The 27,103-nt window shown below is 45.3% G+C and overlaps 1 protein-coding gene across 2 annotated transcripts in view; it reads right to left on the reverse strand.

Moving 5' to 3' along the window:
- The window catches only part of LOC134607815 (lymphocyte antigen 96-like), a 71,836-nt gene extending 45,034 nt beyond the window's left edge, over positions 1 to 26,802 (reverse strand). The window contains exons 1-3 of one of the 2 annotated variants that reach the window (XM_063450379.1): positions 26,683 to 26,802; positions 11,284 to 11,358; positions 8,893 to 9,005 (exon numbers count right to left, since the gene is read on the reverse strand). In XM_063450379.1, coding sequence (XP_063306449.1) covers positions 8,893 to 9,001 — 109 coding nt within the window. In that variant the 5' untranslated portion in view covers positions 9,002 to 9,005; positions 11,284 to 11,358; positions 26,683 to 26,802. Of the gene's footprint in view, positions 1 to 8,892; positions 9,022 to 11,283; positions 11,359 to 26,682 lie in introns of both variants that reach the window. The other variant, XM_063450377.1, reaches the window with a different exon arrangement.
- Positions 26,803 to 27,103: the final 301 nt, after the last annotated feature.

Here is a 27,103-nt window from a genome sequence, read left to right on the forward strand (position 1 = left end):
AAATAACAGGTTATAAGACATCCGCAATTTGCAATAAACATGCTAGGCTACATGTGTATACAACAAAATTATTCTCGCTTAGTGTTATGGTTAGGTATGCAGCCCTGCATGTTATGAGATGGAAGACGTTTGCACCTAGGTCACCATTACGGCAGATCAGGTTCTCGCTGTTTTAGTTATATTTGTTGCGTTAAGTCTTGCTGCTATGTGGTTGCGTTGTGCTAGTTTGTGCGTTGCTTGTGATGTAGTGGGTGCGTGTTCATGAATGCCGTGCCGATTTTGTGTACATATGGTCACCACATAAAACAAGCTATGTAATAGAGGGAGTCCCACGCTTAGCCTATACCTGCTCTGCTAGTTTCGTGTTGCAGGGAGCGAGCTTCCATCAGAGTAGGTATCCTAGCATAGTCCATCCATGCAGTTCTCTGGGTTCCCAGGAGGAGCAGCCAGGTGTTGTTGAGCCTGCCGCTTTCAGTCATCTGGGGGCTGTTGTCAGGTATGGCTGGGAGCTTGGTGTCTTTTAGCTGTGGGGGTATATAAGGGTTTTTCTGCCTCACCTTGTTGCAGGATCGGGATGTTGGAGCCCCGTTGTCCGTTAGGAGCATGGTGCACAGAACCCCTTGCTTCCCACGCACATGGCGTCCGCCATCTTGGGCGCTTCACTCGGACCCCTCGGCTCGTTGTGCTATGGCGTGTGCAGGGCCACAGAGTGTGGACCGGGATAACCCCCACCGGTCCATAGGGGGGGGGGAACGGGTCCGGAGCCACCTGGATATGTGCCTCAGGCTGGGTTCTGTGTTGCAGGATAGTGGGGCAGCGGCCGTCCGCCCCACTCACCGCCGGAGAAGGCCTCGCCTGGGGCAACGAGATTATCTCTGCCCGGGGACTGAAGCTCGTTGAGCCAGCCTCTCCCTGGATCCAGCAGTCCCTGTGCTCTAGGTATCTTCGCTGGTGGTCGGTGTTAAAGCAATTAGTCATGTTTTTTTTTTTTTTATTGTCGCTGTTTTGCAGGAGCTGTGCTTGTGCGCGACCGTCCAGCTCGGCGGTCCGGCCCCGCCCCCGGCTATTTATTTTTTTGGGCTGCAAACACGCCAATAGACTTGCGTTCGTTTCTACAAACACTATTAGTGTGTTTTGCCTCTGCTATGGGGGTAATGTCTGACTCCCTGTCACAGAAATTTGCACAGGCCTTACTACAGGCACAGAGATTGGCACAGCTGACCACTACTCAGACATTGCCTTTAATGACTCCTGCGCAGCCTCATTCTGGCCGCAAAGCTCTCGCTAAGGTTCCTCAATATCAAAGATTGGACAGAATTACACCTGTCACAGATGGCGCCACTATTCTGCCACCGCGCAAAAGAGCCACTAGGCGGGCAAAATCAGCTAGATTATGGAAGAGGGCAAAAGCCCAATTAGACTCTGAGTCAGATCTCAGCGATATTGAGGAGGAGTCCAATATGGATGATTCAGAGGATCCATCGGATCCTGGTTCTGACTTTGGAGTCAAGGAATCTGACCCTTCCCAGGACAGTATAATGGTGAAAACTGCTAAAATTGATTTGGAGCATTGGGCTTCAGGGGACACAGGTAAGATTTAATACCCCCATGGCGAACCCCTATTTGACCACGATGAGCTGCGCCACCCACGGTGAGCAGAATGGTCTCCCTCAGATGACGTAGTGAGATATATAGCATCACGAGTACGCAAGCCTTTGGATAAGGCGACCAGATACAAATTAAGGGCAGAATGCCCATGCCCTACGGTCCCAGAGGATGCTTGCAGAACACCTGCAGTTGATCCAAAAATAATAAAATTTCTGGTAAAGACGGGTTGGAAACCCAATAAGGGTCTAGATTTCTCTTTATGGAACTGCCAGGATAAGGTCCTGGATATCTTGGGCGATGGAGAGCTAGATCGTGCCACCATACATGGTTGAGTTCAGAGAGTAATTTGACTAATTGGTAATGCCAATACAGCAATGGCCACAGAGTATTGCAAATCTATACTTTTAAAAATGTAACCTAAATTAGTTAACATGGCTCTGAACAAGACGGGCGCTCAAGCCAATGGTCTTATATTCTGAGACAATTTTGTCAAAGAACTTGGTTCTTTCGTACACTTATTTACTGCCTTGGATAAAGCACAATGAAATATGTGCAAAGTTTTTACCCTAGGGTTTTTGGTGGGGCCGGAAGAGCCATGAGTCGTCTGTCCAGAAGTTTGTTTAGGCAGAACCGAGGCTTCTATACAGGGCGGGCCAGTTTCCTGGAACACCGCAATCCACCTACCTTCTTTCCACAACATGGTTGACCCTGGGTTGCCCGTGGACTATGAGGCGCCCCTTCAGGACAACGACCTTATGGTAAGTGCTCTCAATCTACATTCTTCCCTATTGGTAGTGGGGGGGCAGACAAATTCATTTTTTCCATGTATGGTCTCTCATTTCTTTGGATATTGGATACTAAAGACTGTGAAAGGTTAAGATGTAGACAAGATGCAGACCTGGTCACCAAAGAAATATTGGATCTGATGCACAAACAAGCCATAATAGAAATTCCAATGTCTCCTCCAGGTTATGTGAGGAACCTCTTCCAGGTTTCTGAAAAAGGTGGAGGTGACAGCCAGTGATAAACTTGAGACAGCCCAACGCTTATGTAACCTACCACCATTTCAAGATGGAAAGGATACATTGTTTGCGAGAATTTCTCCAACCATCAGATTGGATGACAAAGTTGGATCTACTGAATGCCTACCTCGAATGCCAATAGCATTACAACACCAAGATTTCCTGCAGTTAATTTGGCAAGGAAAGAAATGGAGGTTCACATGCATCCCATTCGGGCTGTCTTCAGCCCCGTGGTGCTTCACCAAACTCACGAAGTCTGTGATCGCGCTGTTACGGAGTCGAGTAATACGTTTGATAATATACTTAGACAACATCCTCCTCATTGCTCAGTCTATTTAACTCCTCAAAACTCATCTGTACTGGACTTTGACTCTGTTACAAAATCTAGGCTTCCTAATCAATTGGAAAAAATCCATCTTGGCTCCTACACAACGCAATATCTGGGTCTCATCGTATATTCTACTCTTCAGACCCTGCATCTTTCGATGTGAAAACAGACCAATATCAAGAAGGAAATCAGGCGCAAACTGGCGCCCCCCCCCAACTTACTCTCAAACAATTGGCAAGAATGATCGGTCTCCTGGCGGCTTCCATACAAGCCATTTTTCTGGGCCCTCCTCACTATTGAGCCCTACAGCACTTACAGACTTTCCATCTGAAGGAAGGCGCATCCTACACAGATATGGTCATTCTGGACTCAGAAGCGAAAGATGAACTGAAATGGAGGCTTCTTCACATGGAAGCGTGGAACGGTTGCGCCATCTTGGGTGCAGCACCAGATTTGGTAATAGAATCCGACGCAAGCTTACACGGTTGATTCTCCATATCAACTGTCTGGAACTCCTGGTCGGCTCATTCGCTATCCGCAGCTTATCCTCAACTCAAGACCAGTGCTCTATTCTCCTGAAGATGGACCTAGGAGGTACGAAATTAAAGGTCCTAGCGAACATGGCACAGGATTTTTGGCAGTGCTGCCTGGCACAGGGCATATCTGTTACCGCTGAATATATCCCTGGTCTCTCCAACACCACAGCGGATTGGTATTCACAACACCTCAGAGATTCCAGCGATTGGCATCTGGATTCCAGAGCATCCAACATTTATGGGGCCCACTGGACAAGGACCTTTTTGCTGCCCAATTGAATACACAGCTTCCTAGGCTCTTCAGTTGGAAACTAGACCAAACGTCAATAGCAATGGATTCTATACACCTGAGATTGGTAGTCCGCAAGGAACTATGCATTTCCACCCTTTGCATTGATTTCCTGTTGCCTACTGCAACTACGATGCCAGTCCGGGACTCTGGTGATTGTGACTCCCTTGTGCCGTCCCTACTCTTCTAGAGATGGCTATCGACTTACCATGTCTCCTCCCATCGCTCGACTGCCTCCTTCAAGATCCAGATGGAATGTCCCATCCCCTGGTTCTTTAAGACCTTCTACATATCATGGTGTGGCTGATTTCAGGGGACCTTGGTCAATTGAGGGAGTTTCGGAATCAACTATCCGTCTTCTCAAGGGAAAATGGGCACCCGGCACAAGACAGGCTTATAAGTCTACTTGGAGCAGATGGCATGTTTGGTGCCTGGAACGAAACATGGATCCCATATCGACTCCTCTGACTTCAATCCTCCAATTCCTCACCTCACTCTTCGATGATGGTAAGGCCTATCGCACAGTGAACCTCTACCATTCTTCTATATCTGCTGAACACCAAGGTTTGGATTGAACTCATGGTGTGTAGACACCCTATGGTGTGTAGACTCCTCTGCGGAATAAGATTTCCCCCTTTACCACATTATTCGTTTTTTACGGGACGTTTCTATCATCCTCAACTTCTTTGAATCGTGGCCGACTAATGCCTCACTATCTCTGAAACAACTATCAGCAAAACTAGTCATGCTTCTCTGTTTAATATCTTGCAAGAGGGTTTCTGACGTCAGAGCTCTGGATATTAATGCTCGCTCATATACTCTGGAAGATGTCCTCTTCGATATATATCTCAGAGAACTAAAACTCCCTATAAGAAGGTTTTATATCCATCTTTCCCTGACAAACCACTCTTATGTCCGGTCACATGCCTGCGAACATATGAACTTCGCATCTCTTCACTACGGAACTCATCGAAACATGATTGCTTTGTTTCCTTCCAGAAACCGCATCTGCCGGTATCTACTCCTACCCTGGCTTGTTGGGTCAAATGGATTATGTCTCTGGCTGATTGATTGATTGAAGCATTGATACTTTACTATTTTTGCCTCACTCAGTTTGAGGGGCGATGGCCTGTAAGGCCTCCTTGATTGTTTGCCGCCTAGAGGACAATTTTATTTTTTTTCATTTATTTTTTTTATAATTCTTTATTTTTGTTGTGCAAGTAGGTACATTGCATGAATAAACGCCACAACAGCGTACACGTTTTATGCAGGCAGAACAGTGATATGAGTCTGTGCACAATTTTTTTGTATATTTTAACAGGCTTAACATGAGTTTACATAACAACTTGCAGTATACATTTCGGGTTAAACACCAAACACACAAGGGCTATGCAAGGTAAGTCTAGCTAGAGTGAATAGCGTATAAGGTGAACCATGAGCTCGGGAAATAGAGCGTCCTGTGTGTCTTGTGTTCTATAGTGTAAACGTGATGTATGGACTTAATACTGCACTTTTTTGTTGTAATACTGGCTAAAACTAGTTGTGTCTGACAATGCGAAGGCAACAAGCGTTATCGAGGCATACTGGGTAGGCTGACATTAACATGTCAGATGATATGGGATACTAGTGTAACGCATTAACCTTTAGTTTATTCTGTAGCTTAGTATCTGCTGGGTACTAGTCCTAGAGATGGAGCATGTTTAAGAAACAATTTGTAGGGTGTGGATTAAAATAGCATGCTCACCCCAAGCTTAGATGTTTCCGCAGCTGCGGGAGGGGGCTGTCAGTTAGGCCGGTGTGCTCCGGGATATTTGCCTCCACGGGAGGTATCTCGCCTTGACCAATCTGGCTAGTGCATCACTAATTAAGCTCTTGTCATGCTGTGGGAAAAAGGTAATGAGCATTACCTTTCAACAATGGGGCACAATTTCAATGCGAAAAGGATGTTTAGGCTATCTTATCTTGTAAATCAAGACCTACAGGACAGTCTCTCACAGGTAATATTGCAGATTTGCAATTTGTCAGTTATGTGCAGAGAGTGGCATTTTATATTAGCTGACATATAAACATAAGAGGTGGTAAAGTAAAAGTTAAATCAAGCTAGCATATAAACATAAGAGATGATAAAGTAAAAGTTAAATCAAGCCCATTAAGCATTAAGAGCAGGCTGTACATTAAGGGCTCTGTGGTCTTCGTATGGGGCTGCTTATCCGATGCCCATTAATGGTGGGCTGCTAGGACTCGGAAACCTAAGTCCACCACTCTGTACAGAAGGGGGCCACCAGCCCCGAGTGCCTGTGCGCTCCCATCCCTCCCCGGCCGCCGAGCAACTCAGTCCAGATAGAGGACCAGGCCTTCTGTGACCTCTCCGGGCTCGTGGTCTGCGCTGCCAGGTGCGAGTCAACCGACGGAGCGGCTTATTCGGGTATTTTCAGTTCTCCCCAGGGCGCCTAGCAGACAAGTGGCGGCGGAACGGCAAGGCAGTCTTGCAGTGGTGTTGTACTGTTATCCTCTCCAGCGCCCAGAAAGACCTCCGGTATGTCTGTTGGCAAGGCGGGTGTGCCCCGGCGTTGGATCGGCGGACAGCAGTTTCAGCTGTAATCTTCTGTGTAGCAGGTGAGTCCTGAGGGGTTGGTCTGTGTTCTAAACGCCTCCAGAAGTCTTGACAGATTTGGTCAAATCGGGCCTCAATGCTTGGATGTCTGAACGCTCTCGAGATTGCTCAGGTTGGGACTCAGCGGCCATCTTGGGCTCGGCCTGCAGTCTTCCCTCCAGCAGAGGGTCTTTGTGCTGTAGAGGCAGAGGTTTCCCCAGCCCAGAGGGGGGGGGGGAGGATGCAGGGTATCCACAGGGCTGCTACTCAAAGTGGTCCCCAGTGGTCCCTGTCATGAGGCCACCTTCTGTGCTAGGCTCAGGTGGGTCCAGCCATTACGGGTGTTGCCAGTGATGCAAGTTGTTCACTGGCGACTTTCCCATGATGGACCATCTACCCGTCCCAATTCCTAAAACTCCCGATGTTGAGAGGTACGGTCCTAAGGTTTTTGAAATTCTGATGGCACTGTATTTTGAATTTGCATTCCTAGAATTAAAAGTGGATTCCTTGGAACCAGGAAAGGTTAAAGGATCTTAACACGCATAGCTTGGAGGAAAGATTAGACAGGGGGCATATTATTGAAACATTTAAATACATAAAGGGAATCAACACAGTAAAGGATGAAACTATATTTAAAGAAGAAAAACTACCACAATAAGAGTACATAGTCTTAAATTAGAGGGGCAAAGGTTTAAAAATAATATCAGGAAGTATTACTTTACAGAGAGTGTAGTGGATGCATGGAATAGCCTTCCAGCTGAAGTGGTAGAGGTTAACACATTGATGGAGGTTAAGCATGCGTGGGATAGGCATAAGGCTATCCTAGCTTTAAGATTAGACCAAGGACTAATGAGAGTATTTAGAAAATTGGCCAGACTAGATGGGCAAAACGTTTTTTTGTTTTTTGTTTTTTTATATTCTTTATTTTGGTGGTGCGTGGCAGGGTCATGGTGTTACATCACAGTTTAGCCAGACGTTGGCTGCAAGATTGTACAGTAGTAAAGCAGTAACAATGCACCTTTTTTGTTTTTATAGATTAGTTAACAAGATGGGACAGTAGTTTTAGATGAAGGGTAGAGGGTTAAAACAGGTAGTAGAGGCATGAATACAACATGAGCTATGATCACACTGAAGCTTGTTAAAGTAAGCAGTTAACTCTTGTCAGGCTATATATTCATGTCTAAGTACTGAACAAGGCAGATGTAAGTAGGTAGGAAGAGATTAAGCATACATGGTGATAGTTGAACGATAGTTAATATCAAGTTTTATACCCAGGTAGAGACCACTGAAATGGAACACATAGGTAAGCTAACGTTCAAATTTAAATCATAAAGGTCAAAGCCGAATAAAACAGGGGAGAGTCTGCGAGATCTGCATGGACTTAGTGATAAGGCAGCAGTTCATCACTTGATGAGGCAACTAAAGTCAGCCGACTCCCATAGTCGGTAAGGTCAGGGCACTTACAGGGGAGTCACGGAGGAAAGGTGCCCCTCCGACCTCGGGCCCCTCCGGTGCAGTTATCGCCCAGTCCTGGACTCGGGAGCGCTCTGGGTCCAGGTCCCTCTTCAATGGGGAGCAGCAGGAGACTTTGACGGACCGTTGCTGCTTTCGGGTTGCTGACTTCTGCTTGCGTCACGGGGGTTAAGCACCGGTTGGCCCCCGGCCCAGGCGAGCCTCTGATGAGGGTGACAGGTGGTGTTTTAGCTGCCCTGTTCGGTGGGAACCCCTCCTGCTTTTTGCTCTTCAGACCTCTCTTCCAGGGCAGTGGTGTTGCCGCTGCTGCGCAAGCTTCTAGTGCTGCCCAGAAACAATCAAAGATTTCTTCGATGTGTAGCAGGGTTTTGTCTATGCGAGTTTGCATATCGCTGTTGATTTGATTCAGGCTCCACATTTCAGGTGCAGGTCCGCCCGCCATCTTGAGGACCTTAGCCGTCACCATGTCGCAGATATTGACCTGTCGTTTGGAGTTGGATATACCGCTCCAGCGGGGACCGGGATAACCCCCGCCGGTCCAAAGGGGGGGGGGGAGACCTGCAGCCATCACCTCCGATGTGCCAGAAATCAGCAGACGGGAGAAAGGTAAGGAGGCGGCCGTCCACCTCACCCCTCGCTCGGCTAGGCCGCAAACCTTGAGTGGCTTCAAAGTTGACCGGAGCTTCAAAGCTTCTGCAGCTGGGTTATTTAGTGTTCCCAGCAGCTTTGTGTACCTTAAGGCATAGCTTTTAGCGTCAAAGATGTATATTAATCGATTCATAAAGCCATAGACCTCAGGAGCGCAGCATACATGCGGCTTCTCGACATGGCGGTCCGGCCCCGCCCCGGGCAAAACGGTTTTTATCTGCCGTCACATTCTATGTTTCTATGAACCAGTGCATTCACTTGTTGTTTAGTTTTGCATGTACTATATTACAATATATATGATAAAATAACTATTTCTATGAAAAGGTTTGTTATAATACAAATAGACAGAACGATACACTAAGAGCAATGCATGTTTATGTGTACAGTCTACATACCTCCTTTTAGATGTCCACGAAAATCATACTCATCATGATCTCCTGAGCAAATGACCATTCTTGTCTCGGAAACTTTCATTGATTGATGCCAGAAATCAATATCAAGCATTAATCTGTGTATATTCATTGCTGCAATTAAAAATGTATATGTATGAAAACATAACACATTTATATAGCCAAAATTATTTTGTTAACTACTTGACAGTAAACTACTCTTTTTTTTTTTTTTTTGTTTGTTTGTTTTTAAACTTGGGGTTAATAAAATTGTACAGCTGTTTTCCTGATAAAGATTTGCTTTGGGCAGTGGGCAACACTTGGCACTATTATTATTAAGATTTGTATACTGCTAGCATAGTCTGCCTTTGATTTACAATGGGGATCTGCAAACAATACATAGATGACATACAGTTGTAATCAAAATTATTCAACCCCTATTGAAAATCAGGTTTATTGTCAAAATTAACAGACTTTCTCAGCTGTTTGCAAAGAACAAATCAAACAAAGGAAATTGAAATAGTTTAACACAACAAATGCTTCAATTGGTTTTCCCAAATTCAATTGAAAATACAACTTACAACTGTTGTATAACTTTGATTACAACTGTATATTACAGGCCAAAATAGTCACATTTTGCAGGCATAAGGCGGTATTATCCCCACCTACGGACATGGCTGGCTCACAAATTCTTCAACAATATTTTGAACCAGCTAGTTTTTTTTAATTATTATTATTTTACTTTTATCTTTATTTAAACTTCATCTGTTCCTGTCATACCCTGAAGCACAAGGATTTGGGTCACTACCATCTAATCCACAGTGGAGATTGTACCACCCATGTTGTCAAAATAAAGCAACTTTACTGCTCCAAAAAGAGTAAGTACATTTCCATCTACTTTTATATGTACTTATATGCACAGAGCACTATATATATCATTTTTTCCCTTCCACATATGCAAGCGCTGTTGAAGAATTTGTGAACCAGCCATCTCCCTGGGTGGGGATAGTACCACCTTATGCCTGAAAGATTTGAGCTGTAATAAAAACTCTACGCTTGTGAGAGTAACTTTACGTTATCTATACTGCACTATTTGATATTGTTTTTGTCTTTACATATTTCACTGTGACCCATGGAAGAGAACAATCCCCATTAGTGGGGATTGTACCACTACACGCTGTCACTACCAGAGCTTGCATGATAGCTCTATTACATGTGAGTGGGCACTTACACACTTTATGTTGTTTGTATCTCCTCTGTGTATCTCCTCAGTTTATTAAACAAACATGATCAGTATTCCCTTCTGTTTTTTTCTTTCGCATATGCACCTTATGAGGCTGGATTCCACCACAAACGTTTTGAGGTAATCAGAAGAACATTGGGCCTATATATTTTTTTTTTATATATAATTCTTTATTTTTAGTTCAAATTTTAGATAAAAATGTGGAAGCCTAAGAATATGGAATACACTCTTTCTTTCTGGGGATAACCCAGGTAACTGAGAAGGTTGCAATGGAAAAGCAAGGATTGCCCTAATTAAAGTTAAAACATAACTTTTATTAATTCTCAATAAAACTAAATCCATAAGAGGAAATAGGGTATGTTTGATTATAATTGTAATTTTGTGCTCAAAGTGATAATTAAAAACAAGATCTTTATTTGATAAACAAGTTATGTTAGCCTGCCCAGTTCCTAAATGTCACTGGCAAGTCAGTTATACACTATGTATCGATGTACAATTAGTAATGTTCTCACGGTAGGATAACACAGTTGTTATTATTTGTAGTGCAAAGTTATACCTAGGTTGTTTAATGATACATTTCAATCTGTACTCATTTAGTCTGCTACTTAATTATCCTGTAAGTGTTTCTTTCTAATAGATGAACCAATCTGTTGTCACATTGAAAGTATATAATATGGGATAGCCAGAGATTGCCACCTGTTGCTAAATATAAGCAGCACTATATTCTTGTTAATCATAGATTGCATGTTTTTTTTTTTTACTAAACAGTTAGCAAGCCTGCTTAGTCAACCAATCCCATCCAAAAATGGCAAAAAAAAAAATCATAAAATTTGATGTAAGAGGAACTTCCATGTTAGCAATCAACAAGCTGTGATCATGGGTGCATCAAAGATACCTGGTATTGGTCAAACTGTTCAAAAGACAAAGGATGAAGCCTGCAGTCTACTAGGACAATAGCTGCAAAATCAGAGCATAGGTTATGGTGCAAAGACTGTCCCTTTAACCCCTTAAGGACACACAACATGTGTGAAATGTCATGATTCCCTTTTATTCCAGATGTTTGGTCCTTAAGGGGTTAATTGTGACTTTGTGAACACTACATGACAATAATAATTCACAATAAGCAAGTAAAATGCAGAAAAAAAAACACTTACTTGGAATCCAAGTGAATGAAACATTGAAATTGTCTTTTCAAGGCTCAATATGAACAGTGGGTGGCCTCCTTTCATCTTAAATTAAAAGGTGAAGTATTATCATTATTGCAGTTACGCATTGTGATGAACAACACTCTTTTGCATATTGCTAGTGATTGAAGGACCTAGCTTAAATAAAGCTTAAGGCTGGGCGACCGTACTCTCTCTGGCTGTTTTTATATATTGCATTTTAATGTGTAATATACACAGTATGTACATTGTGTTGCTGTGACGAGACCAACCTCGCCACATTGCATTGGAGGAGCCTGGTTGCCCGCCTGCTGCCTTTGGATTATGGACCGGCAGCTAAAGGGTTAATTTTACTGTGCAGAAGGATTTATTTCTCCCTTTCTGCACAGCCGTTCGGTAGATTCTATCTACCGAACAAACAGCCTGTTTGCAACCTCCCCAGAGCCGTGGGAAGCCGGCCGGCGCTGTTAATTGGCCACCCAGAAGCTGGAGTGTGCTGCCAATTTACCTCCCTGAAGCTGCGGTTAACCGCAGCTTAATTGCTTGTTACTGGGTGGCCGCTGTTACACTTAGCGGCCGCTAGGTGGCGGTGTTCTGGAGCTCCCCGGGCAGCCAGCGCTTTTCTGCCCGGCTTTCATGCACCAAAATCGGACACTTTTACGTGCAGGCACCGCTGAACCTCCAGCCCCTGGTTCTAATTCGTATGGATTTGGTGAATGCATGGAAATTCGGTATATTGTGTTGGAGGAATGTTTTAACCCAGATAGCCATGCCATGGAGCATATTCGTGTAATTAAAGACTCTAACTCCATGGCAATTAAACTGTATTCGTGTGGTCTGAGTGCCATTCACCTAATAATGTGCACTCAGACCTGAGCTTTCTGGGGATATGTGACATGTCTGTGTTTTATGTATAAAATGTGTCTTTATGTATTTTAAAGTCATAGTCTGTCTTTGTGTCCCCACGTGTGTAATGGAGTTTTGCCTTTGTCCTGGGAGATAATTGAATTACTTCTCCAGGGCAGAGGGGAGGAAACCAGGATGCATTGTGGGGATGTTTTACTGCTGTATATCTGTAATTGATACATGTCTGTCTGTGTTACAGTCTTCCATTTGGTCCCCTAGGGGAGTGTCCACCAGGTGGGAGACCTGCATAAATACAGGGGCAGGTAGCCCTCAATAGACTGACCACTGCTTGACCCTCAACACAGAGCCTTGTCTCGTTCTTGGGGGGATTCACTGTATGCTGATAGGGACTGACTGCCAGGAGTGTAAGCCGCTTGGGAGCTTTTCCTGTTCGTCTGCTAGCAGCTATTCGTGAGGTTCCAATTCGGGAGTTTGGAGTGCTACTGATGTGGGATTATTAAAAATCTTTATTGTACTTGTATTGAATTATTGTACTAACTCCATTTTAACTCTATACTGTGATGATCCTCCATTTTGTCCTCCTAACCTGACTTCTTCAATCCTCCATTTTGTCCTCATGCATTTTTAAAACTACATTACGTGACTGAACTTCTCAACCCAATTAGTATAGTAGACAAAGACTGTGTTTCCTGCAAGGACAAGCACCAGGAGGTGCCGGCTACTCCTTAAACCTTGCTGGCTACTCCTTAGAACTTGTAAGATAGTATAGTTTGAAGGCCACAGAACACAGTAGTAATGAAATGTTCTATTCATAAGAGACCTTGCACCTGGACATGAAGCCTGATATCATTGACCGTGTAAAATGACGCTTAGGACCCCCTTATCCCCACCCGTGTCCAGAATAATCCCACCTCTGGTGGGTGGACACAGGACTAACCTCTTAATTTTTTGAACCAATAGGTAAGACACTAACACCGACACTTAACAATTAATCCAATTGATGATGTTTATTTGCTGATATTCTAATAATCAATGATGACGCAAAATGCCTCTTAAAAGGGCCTGCGCGCCCGCTTTTACTTCACTTGCCAATAAACTTTCTCGAAGTTATTTTAACCTGAACCTTGTGTGTCAGACTTAATTACTTCAGCGTATATACGCAATTTAATTTTATTGATTTGGACAGGAACAGATAGACATTTGAACATTTTGGTTTACTTTCAAAAAGTACCATAACAACTTGGCGCCCAACGTGGGGCATCGGGCTATGTCCGGCCGGTGAGCCGTCCTAAGGAAGACAAGGGTGGACGGAGGAATCCGGGGGGAAGGAAAGGAGATTGATCACCTCCAGGTACACGGTAGAGACTTCTGCAGAGCCACCGGTATGTTCCGGCCCCTTTGATTGACCCGTCCACGTGTCTGTGACTGCTTCCCGGGAGGACATCAAAGACAGGTAATATCTTGCCCGGTGTCTCGTTACTCACTTATTTACCTGCATTTTAGTCTATCTGTTGCCTGGGTGTGTTTGAATTGTTTGCCTGTTTCCCCTTTTTGGGATAAAGGGGGGTGGACCTGCGGATGCGTTCCTGGGGGTCTTCTGTGTGACTGTCTATCTGTTTGTATTTTACCCCTTTTGGGATAAAGGGGGGTGGACCTGCGGATACGTTCCTGGGGGTCTTCTGTTGCCTGTTTTACTCCTTTTAGGAACCACGGTGCTGTGGTTGTAAGGAAAAAGGGGGGGTGACCCGCGGATGCGTTCCTGGGGGTCTTCTTTGCCTGTTTACCTCTTTTAGGAGCCTCGTGGCTGTGGCTGTAAGGAAAAAGAGGATTGTTGGAACTGTGGATTTTGTGTAGACTCATAATTTCCTGTGATCCTTCTTGTGTCACTTTGAGAGCCTAGCTAGCTTCTTTGTGCGCGTGGTAACCCGCAGCTTCAAGTGTGGAGGCTGAGGGAATTCCAATTTTCTTTTGGTAACCACAACCCCGAGCGCTGGGGCTGGTGGAATTCCAGTTTTCTGTGTATTTGTGGTAGGGGACTTAGTCTTGTGGCAGGGGACTCTGTTTCCCAGGGGGGACTCAAGTAGGCATTGCTTGTTTTCCACATCACGTGGTAGTGAGACTTATAAAGTGGGTTTTATAGGGGCACTACGGGAGTGAGGATAGAGGTGGCCACATTCTTGTGGACTGCTGTGTAGAGGGAGGCTGACGGAATTCGGACCGGTGTCAGTTGTTTTCCGTGGCCGCTGGTAGTGAGACTTATGAAAGTCGTTCTCCGAGCGGGGACACTACGAGGTTGAGGGAGGTGACTTTGGAGTAAGCACACGAGTAAAGGAAAGGGATTATTGTTGATTTCATTTGAACTGTGATGCATGCACTGTATTTCAATTGTATTGTTGTCTTGTTTGTCTAATTAGGAGTCTCATGAACTCCTGTGTCTGTCTCTAAGGATTTTCCTTGCCTTTCATCTTTTCTGTACTTCCTATATTATTATACTATCCACTCCCATTCCTCTTAAAAGAGAAGTGATTGGTCACACACTTCTCACCTCGCTCCAATCCGTGTCTACCACCCCGGGTAGGCGGATTCAGTGACTAGTCTACGTTTTGGGAAGACGCACCTGAGAAAGTCCCACGGTTCTCGGGTGGCAGTCGAGCATTGTAGACGTTCTTGTTCAGTTTTCCCTCTCTCTCTCTATATCTAGGACGCTGGTATAGGGGTAAAGGGATTATGGGGCAGGATTTAAGCAAGCCCAGTAAGGGCTGGTTAGCATGTGATTTGGTAGAAAACAGAGAGGGTGAGGAGATGGTTAAAGGTGTTGAAAAGATTGCAAAAGTATGTAAAATTACTGTACCAACGGGTGGAAGATTGCAACCAGAAAGTTGGCGCAAGTTACTGGCAGAAATGAAAGGCAAGCTTACAGATAATGGTTTATTAAAGACTGCTGAAGCATGGTACAGAGTAGCGAAGGCTATTCAGCTAGAAGGTTGGGTTGAGGAAGAAATAAATCACAAAGGTGTGAAATTGTTTGTGTATCATAATAATTGTGTTACTGGGGTTTACCCTCAGCCAGCGCCCCAAAACGGCGCCCAGGGGATATCTATCCCCAAGGTTCAGTCAGCCGTAGGTGATAGCCAGCTGACTATGTTCCCCACTCCCAATCCTCCTAACACCCATCCCGTCACCTCCCCTGTTTGCCCGGTCCTGAATTCTGATGGATCTTTCTTTTCCCCTTCCCCGTCTCTAACATTCCCATCATCCTCATCCATCCCTACGCTACCTGCTGTACCTCCCCCTAACATTTCATCTGCCATTCCTTCCCTACACTCTCTCTCCGTTAATGATCCCCTCCCCTCTTCCTCCGCCCAGCTAACCACCTCTTCCACCCTTGCCCCGGCTCCTCCCTCTACACCCACCCCTACCAATCCCTCTCCGTCCCCTCCCATCTCCACCCCAGTTCAATACCCCACCTCCTTCCCCTCCCCAGCCTGGCCCTACCCCTTCCCATATCCCATGGCCCTGCCCTATCCCGGATATCCACTACCCCTTCCCCAAGCCACTCCCCAGGTCCCGGTCATGCCCAATCCGGCACAGTCTGTCCCGGATGTGCCCACATTCAACATGGCCGCCACTTCTTCCCTTAACCCTAATGCAGTACCTTTTCCGGCCACCAATATGGCGGCCCCCAGTACAGCCCTGATGCCGGTAATTCCCGGTGACTACCTATCTAGTTATGATCCGCTAGCCACCCCCGCATCCGGGACCCCCGCTCATCCTCCGGTCCTGTCACCTTACTCGGGCCCTGCACGTAAGAGAGCTCAGATCATAGAATTAGATGAGGGAGAAGAGGATAGGTTATCCCAGGACTCGTTGGAGGCTGCAGGAGCCGCTGCAGGAGCCTCAACTCATCGTTCTATCGATGATCCCTTTGGACACAAGGGTCGGGGAGAACGGACCCCTCCTAAGTATGTTGCTTTTAACCCCACTCAAGCTAGTGCATTAATTAAATCGCTCCCTGACCCAGAAAAACAGCCTATGCCTTTTTACCGAGGGATAGTTCAAATTCAAAAGACTTATTCCGCCGCATGGCGTGATTTACTGAGCATTTGTGCTATTAAAGCAGGGGATGCATATTGGCCGAGCATGGCCCGTCACCTCAGTACAGATCTGCTTTTCAGTGATGTTGATTACCCCTCCGGGGTAACCTTTTGCACCCAATTAAGAGAATGGGCTAAGGATAAACTTGCAGATCAGGCTGCTGGCCTTACTGATGTTATTCAAGATAAAGGAGAATCAGTGGAAAGGTTTCATGCGAGACTGTATCAAATGTTCACAGATTTGGGGTTTGATCTTACTGACAAAATTCATTCACAAATGCTGTCAGGTGCGTTTGTCCAAGGCGTTAAAGACTCTATACGCAAGGGAATCATTGCTGCACGCCCTGAATATAAGGTTGTTCCCCTGGATACCCTGCTTTTAGTTGCTAGAGGTTTGGAATCTGTTCAGACCCCAAGAAGACCCACTTCAGCTCCTCTCATGGTATCCCGCTCCACTCCAGTCCCAAGAGGTACCAGACCAGAGGAGGGGGGACATTGCTTTAATTGTGGAGCAAAAGGGCACTTTAGAAGTGACTGTCCAGAGCCAAAAAGGGAGCAGAGGGAATCCAGAAAACCACCCAAGCCTGCCCCGGCTCCCAAAGCCACCAAACAGGTTCCAATAGTTGAGGAACCCGATGAATAGGAAATTGGCAAGCCTGTGTCTGTGACCCCTGTCATGGCAGTGTCTACAGGGGATAAAGGGGGGCCACTTGCCACAGTGACTTTACCCATTGAAGGCCACCCCACCACATTTCTAGTTGACACAGGTGCAGCCCGTAGTGTTCTACGAGAACAAGACCTGTCAGACCCATCCTTCCTGTCCAATATTGATGTCTCTTGTGTTGGAGTGGATGGCCAGCCAAGACATAGCCCTTTAACAACTCCACTACGAGTTGGCTCTAGCCTGCTTGCTCGCTTTGTGGTATCCTCCACATGCCCAATTAACCTGTTAGGTGCTGATGTCCTCTCACGCCTGCAAGCATCCATCACCTTCACCCCAGACGGGCAAGTAGAAATGTTCACACCTCTATCTGTATCAGACACCTCAGCCCTGTGCTCCTTGCCTCTGATGCTGCATTTAGAAAAGCCCCGTGAGGAAGCAGCAGAATTAAGGTCCAATTTCCCAGAGGAATTAAAAACGCAGGTGCCCGCCAAGTTATGGTCCTCAGGCCCAGAGGACATAGGTCACCTAAATGTTCCCCCTGTGGTGGTAAAGCTTATTCCAGGAGCTAAGTTACCAAGAAAACCACAATATCCATTAAAACCGGCACAGTCTGCTGCCATTTCTGTCCACATCAAGGCACTCTTGGAGAAGGGTGCCCTGGTAAAATGTAAATCTGAATGCAACACCCCGTTATTTCCTGTGAAAAAGAAAACTCCAAAGGGTGAGCCAGAGAAGTACAGGATGGTTCAGGATCTCCGTGCTGTCAATTAAGCTACCGTCCTGGACACCCCTCTTGTACCAAATCCCCATACTCTGCTCTCTGGAGTCCCACCATCTGCAAAATTCTTCACAGTTATTGACCTGGCCAATGCCTTTTTCAGTGTCCCACTGGACCCATCCTGTCAATACCTGTTTGCTTTCACTCATGAGATGCAACAGTATACCTGGACTGTCATGCCCCAAGGGGCACAAAATTCTCCAAGTCAATTTGCAAAGGCCATGGGTACCATCCTTGACCCATGGCAAGCTGAGCACCCAGAAATTGTCTTGCTTCAGTATGTGGATGATCTACTGCTGTGTGGAGATGATATACCCACTACTGAAAGGTGTTCAATTAGTCTTCTTTCCTATTTGGCAGAACAGGGATGCAAAGCTTCACTCATCAAGCTACAATTCTGTCAATCTTCAGTGATCTTCCTTGGACATTGCCTATCTCAAGGTACCAGACATCTTACTCGGGACCGGGTAAGAGCTGTTCTGGACATTCCACCTCCAAGGACCTCAAAGTCTCTTCATGCCTTCCTAGGCCTCATTTCCTACTGCAGAGCATGGATTCCAGAAGCCTCTCTGCTTATGCAACCTCTCTATGATGCTCTTAAGTCTGACCCGTTTTGTCTGACCAATGAAGCTCTGGACAATTTCGATGCTTTAAAACGTGCCATTGCTTCTGCTCCTGCCTTGGGCCTACCTGACTACTCCAAACCTTTCAAATTATTTGTCTCTGAAAGACAAGGCCATGCAACAGGAGTTCTCACCCAAACTAATGACTTAAGAGGCCGCCAGAGGCCTATTGGATATTTCTCATGTCAACTGGACATTGTGGCCAGAGGGACCCCTTCCTGTCTCAGGGCTGTTTTTGCTGCAAGAGAGCTCATAGAAAGAACCTCAGACCTGGTCCTTGGCCACCCTCTGGTTGTTTTGGCCCCTCATGACATTTCGGCTATCATCAACCAAGTCCAGCTCAAGCACGTGTCTCCAGCCAGACACCTGCGCCTACAGTGTCATCTTCTTTTGCCTGACAACATTTCCATCCAGAGATGTCAAGTGCTTAATCCATCCACTCTTCTTCCACTCCCTGAGGGGGGTATCTATTATGGATTTATCACGGATGAAACCTACATTTACCTGCTCTGTGGATGTATCAAGAAAGTCATGCATCCACATTTGTCATTTTATGAAGATGAGACACCTCTTTGTGAAGGCCCGGATTACGCCTTCTGTACCATGTGGTACAAACCGAACATTACTCCTGAACCCTGCTATGAAGATGAGCTTTATCACTGGACCGATGTAAAGCTCACTGCACAAGATTTCTATTGTGACTCTGAAGGCAATAGCATGGTCTTGGTCCAGCTACCTCAACAACTTAACTACCTTTACCGCCATTGGGATACCGCTATCCCACATATTCCTGTTACCAAATTGAAGACAAGGTCATGGAATGATCTTGGGCCCATGGCAAAACTATGGGCCACCATGAATGAAGAACAGCTACAGGAAAATGGTATTGCCAAATACCCAACAACTGACCTTCTAGAAGCATGGCCACGCCATTTCCTGGAAAAGGAATTTCAAGATCTGGTCATAAAGAATGATTATGACCCAGAAACACCTCATGACTGTTTCGAACAGATGAAAATGGAAACAGTGCACTTACCAACTGTGCATGAGAACCCATTACCAGATCCGGATTTTACCCTGTTTGTGGACGGATCAAGATATGCCGATGAAGGAGGAACATATCACACAGGATATGCCGTAACCACAACAGACGAAGTCATCAAATCATCATCTTTACCGCCAGCAATGTCTGCGCAAGAAGCTGAATTACAGGCTCTGACTTCAGCATGCAAAATTTCTGAAGGAAAACGTGCCAACATCTATACAGATTTAAGATATGCTCTGGGTGTGGCACATGACTTCGGCCTAATTTGGAAGACAAGAGGATTTCTTACCACCGCTGGTACACCAGTCAAACACAGCACTGCAATCAAGGAGCTAATGGATGCCCTCCTACTTCCCAAAGAAGTGGCCGTTTTGAAAGTCAAGGCCCATGGGAAATTGGATACAGATGAAGCAAGAGGCAACCATTTGGCTGATCAGGCTGCTAAGCTAGCGGCCAGGGATCTGCAGGAAGTGGATGAAGAAGTGTCCGGACAAGAAGAAGAAGAAGTCCCTATTTTTGCTCTGCAAACTCTTCCTACTGATTTGCGAATTTTACAAGAACAGCAAGCTGCAGTCACTCCTGAAGAAATCCAGAAATGGAAAAAGAAAGGAGCTGTCCAAAAGGACGGAATATATTACAACAACTTCAAATTTTGTCTTCCCAGAAATTTGTATCCAGCAGCTGTCCAATGGGCACATGGGCCTGCACACCTGTCAAAAGAATTGATGGCCGCCCTCATACAGAAGTATTATGAAGCACCTGGAATCACAACATTGATCAATAGCTTCTGCAAGGCCTGTGTCATTTGTGCAAAATGCAATCCAGGAAGACCAATTAAGGTGCCTGCGAAACACCTGGCAAAGCCCATGTACCCCTTCCAGCGAATTCAAATTGACCACATCCAAATGCCCAAGAGTGGGCCCCATGAATATGCACTAGTAATAGTGGACATGTTCTCAGGCTGGCCAGAAGCCTACCCAGTGGCCAATATCACTGCAAAAACAACTGCAAAACGCCTACTTACAGATATTGTATGTAGATTCGGACTCCCAGAAGTCATTGAGAGTGATCAAGGCCCAGCCTTTACAGCAACTGTGACTAAAGAAATTTGGACTGCCCTAGGGGTGACTCTAGCCTTCCATACCCCTTACCACCCACAAAGTAGTGGTAAAGTGGAGCGCATGAATGGCACTCTAAAAACCAGAATGTTAAAAATGTCACAAGAAACAAAGATGCCCTGGCCAGAAAGCCTACCAATAGCTTTATTTAGTGTTAGGCACACACCTAGAGGGAAGCATTCACTGTCCCCATATGAGGTTCTATTTGGGACAGCACCCAGGCTAGGTTGTTATTATCCGCAGCAGTTGCAACTCCAATCAGATGTTTTAGTAGACTATGTAACTGAACTTGCAAGTGTCCTAAACAAAATACATGCCCAAGTTTTCTCTTCAATTCCAGATCCCGAATTGGATACAGGTTCCCATAACCTACTTCCCGGAGATTGGGTCCTGGTCAAGAAGTTTGTGCGGAAAAATACCCTAGAACCGAGATTTGACGGTCCATTCCAAGTTCTCCTGATTACCGCAACCTCCGTCAAATTGGCCGGTAGGCCAAATTGGATCCACGCTTCCCACTGCAAGAAATCTCCTGCCCCAGAGGAAGCGAATATCGCACAAACATGTATCTCTGGTACATCTTCTCCCTAATTAGCCTTATAAAGGCCCAGCAAGTAGCCATTACCAAAGATATTAGTGGGTACACCTTCTGGTATAATTCATCGTGTACCCAGGTGGCTACTTATACCTTTGACTACTGTGATATTGTAGAATGCCCATTTCCCACACCACAAATCCAGAGCATCTATAGAGATATCCCTCATTCGAAAGACCCATATGTTTGTGTAGTTGACAAGCAATGGGGGCACAATTGTGACCATTGGGGGGCGGCGGGATGGAATGCCGGGCCTGCCTGGGGTTACAAACCAAAAAGTGCCGTATCTAAAGTAGATGATCATGGTAGATCCCTCCTCCAGAGAATGACTTTGAGAAAGCCTGGGGGGAGTACACCAATGAAATTAATTCTTAACATTGAACATCCAAGCCCAACAGATGCGGACCAGTATGTGATGGGAATGTATTGGAAAAAGGGTTCCTATAAAAAGTTAGGGCATTTCTACCTTAAAGATATGTGCAACTCTTCTGAGTGGCAAGGGGCCACCCATATGGTCCCTAACCCATTAAAACCTCATATCCAGACCTTTCAAGACATGATGGCCATTGCTAACCCCACTTTTGAAGATACCATGGCCGCTGAAACAGGTTTTAATGATGTAAATCTATGGTTAGAATGGATGAAATATAATGCTAATAAGCATAATAGAACTGCATGTTATGTGTGTGGCGGTGCCCGGCCTCACCTGGGTACCGTACCTTTAATCCTACCAGTAGACATAGAAGAATGTGTTTTAAGCCTTTTTGCCTATCACTATAATTTTAACAGGTCCATATGTATTGCATGGACAAAGGAGTATCCTCTCCTAACCCAGGATGTCAAACCCCCAGATGGTATTACCGTGTATAAAGGTAATTACACTTGTTATGCTAATTACGATGGAATAGGTAAATTCTTGGGTAACTTCTCCAAGGGGTATTGTGCTACCTACAGAAATGTCTCTATGGACTTGTTGCAGTTTCACACCAGGTCATTAGGGGATATTTACTGGTTGTGTGGGGATTTACAGCTAAGATCCAGAATGGACAAACAGTGGTGGGGGGAGTGTACTTTGGCTAAAGCTATTATGCCTATACATATCATCTCTGACACACACCTCGTCACTCATGGGTCCAAACACACTAAGGTTAAGCGTGACGCCCCAGTGAAAGGAAGTTTTGATCCTCATGTGTATATTGATGCCATTGGAGTGCCTAGGGGGGTGCCCAATGAGTTTAAAGCAAGGGATGAAGTTGCCGCAGGATTTGAATCAATTTTTACCATAGTTACCGCAAATAAGAATTTAAATTGGATAAATTACATTTATTATAATCAACAGCGTTTTGTTAATTACACCAGAGACGCCCTCCAGGGGTTGGCCGAACAGCTGCAGGCCACATCCCAAATGGCTTTCCAGAATAGAATGGCCCTAGATATGATCTTAGCCGAAAAAGGAGGGGTTTGTAAAATTTTGCCCGACACCATGACATGTTGTACCTATATCCCAGAAAACACAGGCCCTAATGGTAAAGTTACATTAGCCATAGAAAAATTAAATGACCTGTCTGAAGAGTTAAAAAGGAATTCTGGGATAAAAGATCCCTGGGAAAGATGGTTTGGTTGGATGACAGGATGGCAAAAGGCTTTAATGCAGATTGGTATGGCTATACTAATTTTTCTTTTTATTTTTGCTCTTCTCTTTTGTTGTATCCTCCCATGTCTGAGAAAATCCCTCATGAAGACTGTTGACCAAGCGGCACCCACTTTCACCCATCTCGAAGTTGATGACCAAGATTTCCAAGACGTCAACTCACCCTGTCTGCCGCTGCAAACAATCCCTTTTGTTGATAAAGTGCAGGAATTCTAGGAAGGGACTAGCTTAGGGACAGCATCTGTCAGTGAATGGTAAAGGCCCCGTGCGGAGAAGTGGTGGGTTAGCTGCCATGGGACACCCATGGGTGTGAAGTGTTCGAGAGCCATACTGATGGATGAGTTAGCCTATTAGGGTCAGCTCTAGGGACAGACTTGCACTTTGCATTAACACCTAGCTAGCGGCCACGGGGTTTCTGTGCCTTTGGGTTAACACGTCTTCCTGGTACTAACCTAATAACGTTTTTATCTCTTAGAATCTAACATTTCATAGGGGGGACTGATGTGGGATTATTAAAAATCTTTATTGTACTTGTATTGAATTATTGTACTAACTCCATTTTAACTCTATACTGTGATGATCCTCCATTTTGTCCTCCTAACCTGACTTCTTCAATCCTCCATTTTGTCCTCATGCATTTTTAAAACTACATTACGTGACTGAACTTCTCAACCCAATTAGTATAGTAGACAAAGACTGTGTTTCCTGCAAGGACAAGCACCAGGAGGTGCCGGCTACTCCTTAAACCTTGCTGGCTACTCCTTAGAACTTGTAAGATAGTATAGTTTGAAGGCCACAGAACACAGTAGTAATGAAATGTTCTATTCATAAGAGACCTTGCACCTGGACATGAAGCCTGATATCATTGACCGTGTAAAATGACGCTTAGGACCCCCTTATCCCCACCCGTGTCCAGAATAATCCCACCTCTGGTGGGTGGACACAGGACTAACCTCTTAATTTTTTGAACCAATAGGTAAGACACTAACACCGACACTTAACAATTAATCCAATTGATGATGTTTATTTGTTGATATTCTAATAATCAATGATGACGCAAAATGCCTCTTAAAAGGGCCTGCGCGCCCGCTTTTACTTCACTTGCCAATAAACTTTCTCGAAGTTATTTTAACCTGAACCTTGTGTGTCAGACTTAATTACTTCAGCGTATATACGCAATTTAATTTTATTGATTTGGACAGGAACAGATAGACATTTGAACATTTTGGTTTACTTTCAAAAAGTACCATAACACTACCTTATTCCCTTGTATGCAATTCGGGAGTTTGGTGCATTCACTTATATCCAATTCGTGAGTTTTGGTGATTTTACAGTAGCTGTGCCTGTTTTTGAAAAGGGGATTATCGCCTAAACAGATTTTAACCCCTTGTCTGCTGAAACGGTCCTTTTTTTTTTTTTTTTCTTTTTTATTCTTTATTTTATTCGTTCAAAGAATTAACAGGCAAGTTTGCCCTGCCACAATAGCTGAAGTAACCCAGATGATACACAGAAAGAAACAACACTATGGCATGGAAAGCATTGCACATTTTTAGGGTTAAGTGAACAAGATAAACATATAATATAGCTTGACATTGTAATCTGCATGGTTATTGCTTGGATCATTTAGTGATTAATCATGCATGGCAAGAGTGGTTCTTTTAAGGCATATATTAACATTCAGCTTGGGTATGTTGTTTGCCTGAAATCACTTTCCAATTATGCACTGCCCAATTTCTAAGCATATATAGAGAGAGGCATGGGATTGTGTGGTGATATTCTTGAGATTGTATATATGTCTAAACTCTGAGCTTTGGACAGTTAGTGGCAGGTTATTTCTAGACATGAGTTAATGTGGTAAAGGTGGAGACCTACTGGCTTCGCATCTATACAGCATTAGAGTATGTGAGGCAGATATGTGTGAGGCCTAGGAAGCATAGAAAATAACAAACAAAACAAAGTCAGCAGCCCACCCCATGGTGTAGTGCAGAAGGCTGTCAGGCTTCGTGTTCTAACAGGGTTAAACGGAAAAGGCATGCATCATGGTACATTGGGAAGTGGTAGGTCTTGGCTTAATGAGCAGTGAGTAATCTGTCCCGGTGCTCAGCCCATACCCTTTGGGGGTAAGAGGTAATCATGCTTACGATCGCCAGTTCATGACACATGACCCATTTGCGAGAGTCCCATTCCCAGTGGCATATGTGAGTGAGGGCATGCTGTAGGCATCCTCCCGTCAGGAGCCCGGCATATTATGTGCTTCAGGCACCTTGCTTGCCTAGTAGGGCGGCAGGCTCTGTTTTTCTTGACCTGTTGCTTGGTCGCTGACTTGCATCTGTAAACGCTGGTAAACCAGGTCTGTCTGGCCCCCAGAGACTGTCGCTGGATGAGAAAGCTAGTAGGTCTCTGCTGGAACAGTAGTTGGAGCGCGGGTCTCCTCCGCCGCCTGTGTTGGAGCGTGGTCTCCCGCTGCTGCTGGAGTTGGAGTGTAGCTCTGTGTTTTGCTAGCTTGCGAGGTGTTACCCTCTTCCCTCTTAGTGTTTGGGAGGGGGTCAGGCCCTGGTTGTCCCGTGGCTCGGGATCGCACTTTAGGAGGGAGGCAGGATGCTGTCGAGGCCTGTTTCTCCGAGGTGGACTGGACGAGCTTGGTGGGCATCGGGGAGGGTGAGGTGAGTCGAGTTGCGGGTTTGCGGTTTGCGGTCTGCTCTCAAGCTTCCTCCAGAAGAGCGCAAACAGCTTGTCGAGTCGGACTTCGAGTGGCTCCAGTAGGCCTCGTGTGGTGGAGGCCTGCATAGTATCTGCCATCTTGTCCGTGGCTGCCCAACATGCTGTTCGTTGTCGGGTTACCCCTCCGTCGCTAGGTAGAGGGCTGTGCGCAGCCGGGACCGGGATTACCCCCACTGGTCCATAGTGGGGGGAACGTGGGCCAGATCTCGTTCTGTAGGTTGTCGAGGGCAACGAGGGAGCGGCCGCCTCCCCCGCGCCAGCCATGCTGGTAGGCCTCGGACTGCATAGCCAGGTTTTCTGTGGTTGGTGCCTTATGCTTGGTGCCAGCACGTAGCCCCTGTCTTCAGTTCCTTGTTGGTGGCCCATGTAGTAGGTTTTATAGATGATTTGTGGCTATTAAGCATAAGAATTTGCCGCATGGAGCAGGAGCAGCACTGTCTTGCGTCCGCTCAGCTCTGCGGTCAGGCCCCGCCCTCGTGTTGCCTCCTTTTTTAACATGCAATTTATTTGTGTATTGGTGTGAGTTAGTAGGTGTGAGCAGACCAAATGTATCTCAGTCATCTTAACAGTGGTTGATCTACTTTTAAAGTCCCATATTTGCCACCCCCCTCAAACTAATACACAAGCAGCCCATAGATGGCAACAGTCCGACTTTGCTGGAACAATAACTTAAATTTGTGGGGCAGATTTCATGATGCAGGAGAGGACAGGGCACTAGGACTATGCACCATGAGAGCTTGAGCTATGAGGGGGCAAGCTGTGAGTCAGCCTGGCCACCCACTTTAGTGGCGAACACGTCAACTTTATGTTGATTATTGTAACGGAGCTTCATCTAGCAGGGGACGCTAGAGCACTCCAGATCTAATAGCCAGAGCTGCACTGAGGGTCTCTGGATACCTCAGTATTGGGCAACCGTGATTATAGGTCCTTGTAGTGGTTATAGTTTTCTGCAGTGGTTTCAGCTCTGTAGACTCTTTTTCCTGTAAAGCAGTGATTATAGTGCAATGCATTGGCCCTTAGAATAGTCCCACTCCAGTGCCACTCTGTCTGAGGTCTTGATTGCAACATCTCCAGCTAATCTGCTCTTAACAGTGTAACATCCCCTTTAACGTAAACATTTCCAGTAAATATTAGGCTAGGTCGCTCAGGCTTTAAGTTTGTGTTTCTAATATACATAGAAATTGTCATGCTGGTACTCACTGTCTCAATAACAGAAAGAAACTAGTTTAGTACTCACCACATAGTGTGTAATGTATGTCCATGGTTGGTGAATGGCAGAGTGTGTACATTTTATTTTTTTGGAGATCCACAAAACTGATCAGAGACAGCCATAACAAGTATACAAACATATCTGCAAAATCAGACTACTACAAGTTCTAAACTGTTTTGTAACAATCGATCAATATGAATTCTAAAAAAAGGAAACGTACCGTGCTGCTGTAGGAAGTTCCTCTTTCAATCTGTTTGCTCTTTAACCAAGGAGCGTGAAAAACAGGTCACCCTATATATTTCTTTATTTTTAATTATAAGACTTTAAAAGTTATGGAGAATTTTGTGAATGTATTACTTAAAGGGACACTATAGTTACCAGAACAACTACAGCTTATTGTATTTGTTCTGGTGAATATAATCAGTCCCTTCAGGCTTTTTGCAGTAAA

Source organism: Pelobates fuscus, chromosome 4 (genome assembly GCF_036172605.1).
Source record: "Pelobates fuscus isolate aPelFus1 chromosome 4, aPelFus1.pri, whole genome shotgun sequence".
In the NCBI taxonomy this organism is placed as follows: Eukaryota; Metazoa; Chordata; class Amphibia; order Anura; family Pelobatidae; genus Pelobates; species Pelobates fuscus.